Below are 12,687 nucleotides of genomic sequence, written 5' to 3' on the forward strand. Positions count from 1 at the left end.
TAACCCTCTATATATATTTCAAATTAAAGTCAAAACATTATTAAAATGAAATATTTAATCTTCATACCAAAGTCACAATATTACCAAAACATTTCATTGTCATTGTGCTTGAATAAATTTGTCATATTGCTAAAACAAAATGATGAGATTATGAGTCCGCTATGTATGTGAAAGGAGACTTAAAAAAAATGCATTAAAAATGAATATCTTGTTCATTTTAATTTTATCGGTTTGACATTATTTTGGAAGCTTACGGTTCACATCATAAGTTCACTAAGCATGAGGAAGAAAACTTATCATAAAAACTATAGTCTACTAATATATTTTAAGGATCGACATCGACTTATATCCATTATTCTCTTTATGTTTATCGCATTTTCTCTCTCAATTCTCTCTAACTTTATCTTATTTATATTTCAATCTCTTTATTAATAATATTATTATTATTATAAAAAAAATGTTAGACACTTATCTTGACCTTTATAAACTCAATTAATGTTTTTATGTAAATAGTATTCTTATTTGATAAAACAAAAAATAGACATTTAAAGAGCTTTGGAATAAATTTTGTCAAATTTTATATTAGAGCTAGACTTCAAAAGAAGAACACAAATTGTTCGTCGATCAATATAAAGTGCATATATAAACTTTACTCAATCAACTATGTTTAAACTATAGATGATACATGTATGGAAATTAATCTATTTTGACAACCTCTTAGTCAAGTTACACCAGTACTTTTCATGTATATTATATATTACAATTACAATTACAATTACAATTATAATTAACAATGACGTCACATGAGTAAAAGCATTCAAAAAATTTATTTTCAACTTTTTTTTTGTTTCTATCATTCTCTTAAGATCCAAGCGGTTCACATACACCTTGTGAAATAGAATTCTTTATATCCTATTATAGATCTCCTCATTCACCTAAAATAAATAGACATATTCACATTTATCATTAAAAGAAATCATGAAATAAGGGTAAAAAATTAGATAAACAAATGTTATATCAATAAAAACATGAGCTTAAATATTTGACAATCTACATAATAGAATAATGTAAAATATTTTCTATTTTAAATTTTAGTATGTGCTGGGGAAAAAGATGCATATGATTTGGGTATAGATATGTTTGAGAAGAGAGATCAATCTATGCATCCAAAAAGACCGACTTTATTTGTATAAATATAATTGGAAAATTTTGTCTGATGATATTCTCTACAAAAAAAGAAAATTGTTTCACCACTCTGAGTTGCAGCTGACTGATGAACAGATTCAATCATACTGCTTAATTGAACTTGAAAAGATTTTGGTGCAAAATGGAAAATACCTTTCTGATTTCTCTGGAATGCCGTTACCAAGTAGTATTGCCTCGGAAGCCATGGAGAATCGCCTTATTCTAGAAGAGCTGAATTATAATGTTATCGAGCTGATAAAAGAACATGAAAGGTGTCATCCATTACTCAATGACCAACAACTTATTGTATATAATCATGTTTTAAAAGCAGTCGAGACAAACATGGGTGGAGTCTACTTCGTATATGGCCATGGGGGAACTGGTAAAACTTTTCTATACAGAACAATCATTGCCAAACTCAGGTCAGAGAAAAAAATAGTGCTTGCCGTAGCTTCTTCAGGTAATCTTTATAAAAAATAAACTATAAAAAATAAATTTCCTTATTTCTAACGTAAATATGTATGTTTCCTTATTTTTTAATCATTTTTAGCCTTCATGTATTTAATATAAAAATAACTACTTATCTATACAACATATCTTAATATTATTTTCTTTAATACTATTGTTAATGTACTTTTGTGCTATCAAACTTATTTTTAATTTCTTTTATTCCTGATAGGTATTGCATCACTATTATTGCCGGGAGGAAGGACAGCTCATAGTAGATTTCAAATTCCACTAGATCTCTATGAAAACAGCACGTGCTCGATCAAACAAAATACTCATCTGGCTCAGCTAATGGTTCAAACAGATCTAATAATTTGGGATGAAGCACCAATGACTAAAAGATTTGCTTTTGAAGCTCTTAACAAGACACTTCAAGACATAATTGGTTACAAATTCCCAGAAAAGAAAAAACAGCCGTTTGGAGGAAAGACCATTCTTCTTGGAGGAGATTTTAGGCAAATACTTCCGGTGATACCAAAAGGACGGCGGCATGATATAGTTCAAGCATGTATCAACAATTCTGATCTGTGGGACCACTGCAAAATTTTTATGTTGTCCAAGAGCATGAGAGTCCGAGATACTACAGGTGAACAACAGGCTTCGACACGCGAATTCAATAAATGGCTCCTTCAACTTGGTGATGGAAACATTGAAACTATATGCAAAGATGGAGAAGAGATTGCATCATGGACAAGGATACCAAATCAATATCTTATCCAACCAATGGGCGATCCACTCAAACAAATTGTGGAAAGCACATATCCAAACTTAAAGCGGCATTTGTGGAATGAAGAATATCTCAGGGAAAGGGCAATACTCACTCCTCTAAATGAAACAGTTGATGAAATCAATAATTATATTGTTCAGATTACTGAAGGATCTACAAAACAATACAGGAGCTCAGATGAAATTGACAAAACAACTGATAACATATCAGAACAAGAGCTTATGTATCCCGTAGAATTTCTCAACTCCTTGAGTATTAATGGGTTTCCTAATCATTGCTTAGAGCTTAAAGAAGGAATGCCTATTATGTTATTGAGAAATATCAATCCTGCCTTAGGAATGTGCAATGGAACTAGACTCATTATTTTGCATTTGGGAGAAAGAATAATAGAAGCAAAAATAATTACAGGATCTAATGTTGGTTCAAAAGTACTAATCCCAAGGATTGTTCTGACTTCTGATGACTCTAAGTGGCCTTTTATCTTGCGGAGGAAGCAGTTTCCCATAAAGGTGTGCTACGCAATGACAATAAACAAAAGTCAGGGCCAGTCATTAAATTATGTGGGATTATATTTGCCAAAACCTGTATTTAGTCATGGACAGCTGTATGTTGCTTTTTCAAGGGTGACTTCACCAAACGGTTTGAAGATTCTCATTATTGAAAGTGATGAGAATTATGTACAACACACTAAAAATGTAGTATACCATGAAGTTTTTCATGGTCTTCCTCAATGTAAATATACTTGATAAGATAATAAATATTGAATAAGAAAAGGGGCAGCTTCAGCCTACTACTATTCCAATCAACCATTGAATATGTTACAAAAAAGAAAACATTGAATATGTTTGAACCATCAATGTCTATTAATCAAAGAATATAAACCAGTTCATGTCAGAGACCAAAATTTGACCAAAGATTGATTTAAAATACCAAATCAATTGATCACATACCGTATGTGCATAAGCCCCATTGTTGATTGCGAAATTTCTTCAACTGTTCGGCTAACCAACCCATGTTTCATGTCCAGATTTCATGGCCAGCGAAGAATTTCCTGTTGAAATAGCCTTTGAGTCAGTATTGGACGGTGCTTAAATTATATGTTGATTTAGTTGCTTAAATTAGAAAATGTTAGTTAATTTACTCTTAAACACTTCAACAATTTTTTATGAAACATTCATCAAAGTAAATGAAAGACCTGTGTGTGTTTGTGTTAGCCTTGAATTATCTTTTACATGAATTCAGACAAATTTAGAACTGTAATGTTAAATAAATAAAAGACTAAGTTATCTGATGTTCTCTTAAAAACTAAGTTATCATTTTTCAAATTTGAGGGATTAATTTTTTTTTTCCCGTCCATCTTAGTCTTCAGTTTTCTTAATTGTATTAGTAAAAGAAGTTCATTTTAATAAGTATTCTATGACTAAGAGCATTATATATGAGCGTTTTTTTTTCTTTCAAACAAACTTAACATATATATAATAAGCTGTAAGCTAACTTATTTGTGTTATCAAATGATTGAACTAAAGTGTTTAATGAGCTCCTTCTAAAATTAAATAGTTCGAGAGAACTCAAATTTTATCTATCTATTGACTGAACTCATTGATAACTAAGAGCCATTTTTAAGAATTGAAGGGCTAATATATAAAAAAAAAATCCAATTAATTAACCAATATTAGGTTGATTAACGGTCTCGCCTCAATGGAAACATGTAGTAAAATACACCTCCATATTTATAAATGATTGAATAAGTTATTATAGCAACATTTTCTAGACAATAATAAGTTATAATATGTAAGCTAAGGACCTGATTGGGAAAACAAAATATTTCCAGAGTTTAGAAACATAAAAATGGACAAAAGCAACTGAGTTATAAGAAAAGTTATTATACGCTAGAATTATTTGTAGTTTAGTTACACTAACAGTTACTTAACTAACTACCATCTACCATAGAATATTCAAATTTTAAATGGAAATCGGTTAACAACAATACCAAGCTTACAAAATCTTAAAAGGACTTTTCTAGAGCTATGACTTAATTCAGTAACAAAATCGAACAATTCATATTTGAAATTCAGTAAATCGGATTTAAAAGTTAACACAAAATGTGAGCCGAGCAATCTTCATTCAACCGTGTATACTATATTGCAGACTGCAGTGACAGTGTGATATTTTGATTACAGAGAACTCATTTCCTTCAGTTACCTGTCTATTGGCTGCTTCACTGGACTCAGCAAATTCTGGCCAAATCTTCAATAGCAAATAGCGGCTTGATGAAATTAATACTACAAGTCCTGTCATCAACCCAAGATGCCACATTTCAAAACCAACTGCAGATAAGAGAAAAAGATCTTAAGATACTTCACACATCATAATAAATACTTTTCAATTTCAATTTGCCAAGTATTTACCACAATAAACAAGCTCATTTTTATTTTCAACAGGCACTCGACAGAAATCATGCTTAGATCCATTAGAAGTCATATACAACCAAAATTATGAGAGATCCCCACATTTTCCTTTGCATTGCTCACTCAAATGTTTATTTCTACTTTTGGTGAGTAAGCCTATGAATCTATGATATGAGATATGATTCAATGATTTCAATCTCTGTCAAAAGCAAAAGGGTATGTGTTGTTCCAACTGAAAATTATTGCTATGAATCTATGTGTTATATTGTTCAGATTACTCAAGGATCAGAGACCAAAATTTGACCAAAGATAAATTTAAAATACCAAATCAATTGATCACATACCGTATGTGCATAAGCCCCATTGTTGATTGCGAAATTTCTTCAACTGTTCGGCTAACCAACCCATGTTTCATATCGATAGGAGATATCCCAAACCCTATAAACTCCAAACAAATCACCATCTCACTCAAGAACGAGTAGGTCGCGGAAAGATCATGCCCAAACACATAAACCAAACCCGCCGTCAGTTAAATTTTGTTTAGCATCACAGAAAGATCACGCAAAAAAACACAAACCAAACCCTCCCTCAAATCCATCTATCGCCACCATGCCCAGCGGCTGAATAGCAGAAAATGAATGGAGTTGGAATGAACACTACAGAGGAGAAACACGCTGAGAAACACGCTAACAGAGAAGGAAGAAGGGAATTGATTGCTGTTCAAAACAAAAAAGGGAATGGATTCTCTGCGCACTACCCATAGTACCCCTCTAATCATTTAATTTGTTTTTTTTTTTTGGCAAAACAAATATTTTAATTTGTTTTTTTTTTTTTGGCAAAACTAATCTTTCTCTACATATATGGAGTACCTTTGCTTTAATCTCTCAATGGCGGTTAATATGCATATATGCATATTGAACTTTAAAAAAATTAAATATCATATTATTTTATTCGATAAACAAATTATGAAATAAAAAATTTAATCAAATTTTAAAAAAATTAAATATCATATTATTTTATTCGATAAACAAATTATGAAATAAAAAATTTAATCAAACCCGTGCATCGCACGGGTTGAATACCTAGTATATTTATAAAAGAAGCAAATCTTAAAAGATTATAAACAAAAATATTTTTTCGACACATTCTAAACAAAAATATAAACGATAACTCGTAACAATTTATTATTGTAAATATAATTGTAACATATATTTAAATTTAAAATCTTAACAAGATATTTAGACATATTATTTTAAATTTTCACAAACATTTTGATATTTATTTATTTTATATTATTGACATATATAATATATATATATATACCCCTAAAAAAAATTTGGGGGGCCCTAATACTTGGGGGCCTAGAGCCGTCGCCCTCCTCGCCCCCCTCATATACGGCACTGGCTAGGACAACCATGTTTCCAATAATTTTTATTGAGAGAGATGTCTCAATTGTAAAAAATAATTGAGGAAATAATGTGAAATCTTATACTATTAAGATCATAAATGAAGAATAAAATTGGAATTTGAAAGAAAGGGAAAAAGTTAATTAATGGTTGAGATGTAGAAATTGAGAAAAATTGAGAGAAAAAAATTGAGAGGATTCATTCTCATTTTTATTGCATATATATACTGTACGGTCATAATTTTATACACACATAAGTTTATACATACATAAGGGCATCCAAGTGATTTCTAATTTTTTCGAGTGGGCGGTAGCCCATCCGAGCCACCTCTGACTCCGCTTTCCCCTAGTTAAATTATTTTAAGTTAGTGTCGTCTTTACCATAAAAAAAAGTTAGTGTCATCTTTACGCTTGTAAATAATAAAAGAAGGGTAAATAGACTTTATCTCCGGTAAAGTATATGAGTTTTACTTTATCCTTATAATTTTATTATTTTGCGATTCTCTTCTGTAATATTTAGATTCCTTTAGTTACCCCTGAACTGTCAACTAGACACAGAATCTTCAATTTTTTGATGACGTGTGGCATGTATGTTTAGATTTTTAATTTTTTTTTTTATTATAATTATTCCAATTCATTTTTATTTTAAAAAACTAAAAAAAAAATTAAAAAGAAAATGATTAATAAAAGAACACAGAGATCGTCTCTCCATCTCCCAGGATTTGGACATCTTCAATTTTTCCTCATGTTTTCTCTCATTTTGCTTAATCCAATGGTTGATATATGAAGGAAGAGAGAGAATCAACCATTATCATCCATTGAATTAAGCAAAAGAAAAGAAAACATGAGGGAAAAATGGAAAATTGAAGAAGATCCAAATCCGTCTCTCTACGTGTCTCTGAGTAATTGTTGAAGTTGATGGATCATCTTTTTCCGACATTTGGTTATGAACGACTATCGTTAATGAAATTGATTGATTCCATAGTCATTAATGTGTTTAGATGTGAAAAGAAAGTTAAATGAAAGAAAATTAGATAATTTTTAGGTTGTTTGGTTTGAGTGAAAGTGAAAAGAAAATGAGAAGAAAGAAATATGTTTAAATTTAAAATGACAAAGACACCCACAAGTAAAAACAAAATATGATTACTTTAAAAAAAAAAACAAAATATGATTGGATAAAAAAATTAAAATGTTTAAATTTGTTAATCTTTTTGGATATATGTGTCATTTCAACCAAAATCCATCCATGAATCTATTTTCCGTCCACTTTTGGAAGGAAACAAATTTTGGTGGGTCCCACATGTTATTCTTATTTCCTTCCACTTTTCTCTTCCATCCAAACAATGGAAAGTTTCTTGAAATTGGTACTTTCCTTTCTCCAAATTTCTTTCCTCCCACTTTCACCCCAACCAAACAATGTGTTAGAAAAAATAAGAGTAAAGTAATCACAGTTGAAGAAGGCGTTATCTTTGCTTGGTAATTGGTAGTATTCTATACTCAGTCGGTTAGCAGAAATCCTAATGGAGCGTCCACTATTAAATTTTTTTAATTAATTAAAATTTAAACCCAAATTGTGGGTTATTTATTTAGTGGACCACGTGACTACATGTGATATTCTTGCATTTCTTGTCCGTGTATATACTCCATCCGTTTCATATTATAAGAAAAAAATAATTTTTACGTACACTTATTTTTTTGACGCATTTTACATATACTTATTAAGAAAAGTTCAATATAATAATTTGAAATATAATTTTTTGTGTTTTTCTTAAAATAAGTTTTATCGAAAGATGTAAAAAGAATTTTTATTGGTTATTGATTATGGGAAAAAAATATAGAGAATAAATTAAATGCAATTTGCATTAAATTTCTTGAGAATAAGTAAATATAAATCTTGAAAATAATAAAAGTGATTTGCTTTTGCTTATAATTTGAGACAAGGAAAAATATTTTTTTTTGCTTATAATATGAGACGGAGGGAATATATTCGTAAAGAATAGCAACATTGAATCAAAAAATATTTCAAAAGTTTGTTACGGTAAAACCTCAATTCCCTTGTTTCATGTTGATGGGGTCGTTTGTCGTAAGGCATTTGGGAGCATGTAGTTCAATGTCTAGAGCTTTCAGACTTCAAATACAGACACGACCTTGTTCCGAATGTTTTTGAGCGCGTAAGAGTATATGTGAAGAAGCAGGCGTCTATCAACTTCTTGACTGACCCACTGAAGGGAGGATCTACATCGAGGTCATGTGATGTTTTGGTGTACGTATGGGTAGGAGGGAAACATGCATGTGTGGATTTGACTGAAATTTCTTCACTTGTGGGATTGAAAAATGAGAATTTTACTGTAGGACAGGCATCCCTCGGTTTCCTAGCACCGGAGGCTGTAGATATTTTGAATTTTTTTTTATAAAATTTGTATTCGTTAAAGCGTTATTGAGTGGTGTAACATTAATCAAATTGTTACACCAGTGTAATTTGATAAAAAAGTTACACTAAGATCCATTAATTTAATTTTGATCTAATGGCTATTAAAGAGTCACTCATAGACTCACATGGTTATATTAATAAATTAAAGAATCTCCTGTTTTTTTTTTTTTTCTAACTCTAGTCCAAATTCATTCCCCGGTTTCTTTAGAGCCCGTTTGGTTTGAGGTAATCTTGACAAAAAAAATTTCTTGATGGAGGGGAGGTGAGAGAGTAATTTTGACAAAAAAAATTTCTTCTTATTAATTTTTTTTTTATAAAAAAAACGTTTTATATTTTTGAAAAAAAAAATCTCAATTATTAAAGAGATTTGATTGGTTAAAAAAATTTGTTTTTAATCTTTTTTGGTCAAGATTATCCCATCAACTTACCTCCCCTCGATCTACTTTGAATCAAAATTTAAAAACAAATTTTTTTAAACAATCAAATCTCTTTAATAATTGAGACTTAATATATATTTTTTTTTTGTCAAAATTGCCCCATAATCTCCCCTCTCATTCCCTCCATCTACTACAAAGCGGACCGTTAATTTTCCCTCATTAAGATTTGCTCTGAACATTCACAAAAAAAAAAAAAAAAGATTTGCTCTGAATTTGAATTATTTGTTTTTTTTTTTTAAATTGAAGTTTAAGTTAGGTGCGTATTATCAGGCAGCCTATAAATATCCTTTCAGATCTGCTTCAGCAAAGCTTTCACGTTTTCATCATCTCTCTTTTTGTCAAACCCTAACCTTACCCTCCACCCAAACCCAGCCACCGCGCCACCGCTCCTCCAGTGATAACCACAGCCACCGTCTCCTACCTCTCTGAAACAAAAGGGAATAAAAGAGAAAATCAGAATTTTAGGTTAATTGTTCAATATTTTCCTTTTCTAATTGGTAATTTCTCCTTCATTCATTATTTATTGTCCAATTTGTTGTTGTTGATGTTGGAACACTTAACAGGGATTTTGTTTGTTGTTGATGATTCAAACTAAAGAAGGATTTTGTTTATATTTTTACGGTAAAAGATTTTATTGATATTTCTAGAATTATATCATATATTCTCTTAATTTTATTTGTGTAATTTTATTTATTGCTTCAAAAAAATGCTAGGAGAAAGACTTTTTTTTTTTAGCTAAAAAGTATTTTGATGATATTGATTAGAACATGACATTTTATTTATGTTAGTTACACTATAAATAACTATTTTTGAAGTTGTTGATGCTATTTGTAATTTAAATAGTTGATGTTCTCTTAAAAAAAAATTGAAATTTTTATTAAGGGACCATATTAATTACTCTAAAAATAAAATGGCCAAGTATATGTCTGATACGACATCGATACTTGTCCGATATTTTTCGATACCAGCATCGGAGAAGTATCGACAATTAATATAATCGATATGTGTTGGATACTACTTCGATACGCGTATTCGAAAAGTATCGGATAATTAATGCACTTTGATGATGAAAAAATAGGAGAGGAGACTGATACAATTCGTGTTGAATGTCTTAAGTATTGAATGTTAGAGTAGACTTGAACCCTGGACCTCCAACCGGTCCAACTCTTTAATTCTTGGCTCAACTAGCTAAATCAGTTGAACTACTCATCCCATCCTTTTTGGGTAGTACTTAACTTAAGATATGTAATTGTCACTTGTTTGCTCATTTTGAGTAATTTGAATGTTAATTTTTTATCATTATGATTTTAGTTGTTTCTATATTGTGCATTTATATATTTAATTTTAAATTTAATTTTTAAATAACGGATCACGACCGTATCGTATCAGGAATTTTGAAAAATTTTCCGTATCGGTATCGTGTCACGTATCTGAGCTTCATAGATTTTAATACATCCAAATTGTCAGGACCTTTTCCGGCTATCTTCTCTCATTCAAGAATCAGAACAACTACAATGGACCTCAAAAAATCAGGAAGGTGCCAAGAAGATGTTGCACTCACCCTCACAAAGCATTTATTTTTAAAACAAGATTCTCAGCAAAAAAACCTCGTCTTTTCGCCCTTGTCTCTCTTTGTTGTTCTTAGCGTCATGGCAGCTGGATCAGAAGGCTATGCTCTTGACGAACTTCTTACCTTCCTTCAATTTGACTCCATCCACAATCTAATGTCATTCTTCTCTCAGCTCGTCTCCCCTGCTTTGTTCTCTGACGATCGTATGTGTTTTATCAATGGAATGTGGGCTGATGAATCACTTCCCCTTTCTCATTCTTTTAAACAACTTGTGGCCACTCATTACAACACCACTTTGGCTTCGATTGATTTTAAGACTAAGGTATGTACTATCACTTTCTATATATATATATATATACATCATAAAGGGAGCTCGGGAAAAATATGTTTTCAGTCCCTACTTTTACGTTAAGTTTTGGTTTTCGTCCCTGTATTTCAAAATCACTTGTTTTTGTCCCCAATTAATTTTCAGTTTTGGTTTTAGTCTCAAATGTTAAAAATTATGATATGACAGTCCACGTATGATGCCACATGTCAACAGAATCCTACGTGTCAACGCCACATGGATTTTCGTTAGTCAACGGTTAGTTGACCTAACATTTGAGGCTAAAACCAAAACTGAAAATTAATTGAAGACAAAAACAAGTGATTTTAAAGTATATGGACGAAAACCAAAACTCAATATAAAAGTAGGGACTGAAAACACATTTTACTATTAATAATATATTTGCCGTTCAAAAAAAAACATAATTTTTTGTAATCTAAATTTCTTTTATTTCCTCCAACCAAACATTATGAAAATGTTTCTCAAGAAAACTATTCATTTTGATTTTGATGTTTTTTGAAGGGTGATCAAGTGTGTCATGAAGTTAATTTGTGGGTTGAGAAAGAGACGAATGGCCTTATCACAAAGCTTCTTCATCCTAGTATGGTAAGCAAATTACCCACAGGGCTTGTCTTTGCAAATGCAATGTGCTTCAAAGGTGTGTGGAAACACAAGTTTATGGATACAGCTTTCCAGCATAGTTTTCACCTCTTCAATGGCACCAAAGTCATTGCTCCCTTCATGGATAGCAAGCAGAGGGAGCACTTTATTGGTATTTTTGATGGTTTCAAAGTCCTCCGTCTTTCTTATAGACAAGGCAGGGATAAAACTCGTCGGTTCTCCATGTATATTTTCCTTCCAGATGCAAAAGATGGACTTTTGGCATTAATTGAAAAGCTAGCTTCAGAATCTGATTTTTTGAAAGACAAGTTTCCTCGGCGAAAAGTGGAAGTACGTCAATTTACTATTCCAAAATTCAAGATTTCTTTTTCATTTGAAGCTTCTAATGTTCTGCACGAGTTGGGAATGAGTTCACCTTTCTTTCTAACAAAAGTGGTAGAGGGAATGAACCCTCCTTTGGGCGTGGAAAGCATAAATCACAATGCTTTCGTTGAGGTAAATGAGAAAGGCACCATAGCTTCAGCAAACACTGTTATGGTGGCATTAAGAGGTAGTCGTCGTGCCACTCCTACGGACTTTGTAGCTGACCATCCTTTCCTCTTCTTAATCAGAGAAGATTTCAGTGGAACAATTCTCTTTATTGGTCAGGTTCTCAATCCTCTTGATGGAGCAGATGAACATACCACACACATATACCGAAGAAAATGAAGATGATGATGAAAGTTAGCAATCTCATTATCTAATTATTATATTTTGTGATTAGGAAGGTTCATGTTTATCTTTATTATGCTGATATTGAATTATTACATTATTTTATTTTTGGTCAAAGAATTTTTTTATGTTGAATAAATATGAATAGCGACCCTCTCAGGTACACTTGCCAGTTGCTAAACCAAAAATTTGACAAATTAAAAATTAATATGCATGGGGTTAATTTGTCAAATTAATTCGCAGTATCTTTTTGAGTTCTTTCTTTTATACTTGTTGACAACTGAAGCTTAACTGTCAACACCCAGTTCCTCCTCAGCTTCTTCCACTCAAGCACCTCTCGCCGTCATCGCTTGGAGCCGC

At 31.3% G+C, this 12,687-nt stretch overlaps 1 protein-coding gene and 1 long non-coding RNA gene across 3 annotated transcripts; one reads left to right on the forward strand and one right to left on the reverse strand.

Annotated features, from left to right (window-relative positions):
- Positions 1 to 602: 602 nt before the first annotated feature.
- LOC123917124 lies at positions 603 to 5,574 on the reverse strand. Of its 2 annotated transcripts, XR_006812375.1 has the most exons (5): positions 5,172 to 5,574; positions 4,622 to 4,746; positions 3,370 to 3,470; positions 1,339 to 1,437; positions 603 to 935 (listed from the first exon to the last, which is right to left on the reverse strand). It is a non-coding gene; the product is annotated as an uncharacterized LOC123917124 (long non-coding RNA). The 2 variants fall into 2 exon arrangements; XR_006812376.1 differs by lacking the exons at positions 603 to 935; positions 1,339 to 1,437 and adding an exon at positions 1,444 to 2,933.
- Positions 5,575 to 11,511: 5,937 nt separating this feature from the next.
- Positions 11,512 to 12,433, forward strand: LOC123914792 (serpin-ZX-like; the record flags this gene model as incomplete). Its single annotated transcript, XM_045965966.1, has 1 exon — positions 11,512 to 12,433. A coding segment is annotated over one exon (813 nt), but the record flags the coding sequence as incomplete, so codon positions are not given.
- Positions 12,434 to 12,687: the final 254 nt, after the last annotated feature.

Source organism: Trifolium pratense, linkage group LG3, assembly GCF_020283565.1.
Source record: "Trifolium pratense cultivar HEN17-A07 linkage group LG3, ARS_RC_1.1, whole genome shotgun sequence".
Lineage (NCBI taxonomy): Eukaryota > Viridiplantae > Streptophyta > Magnoliopsida > Fabales > Fabaceae > Trifolium > Trifolium pratense.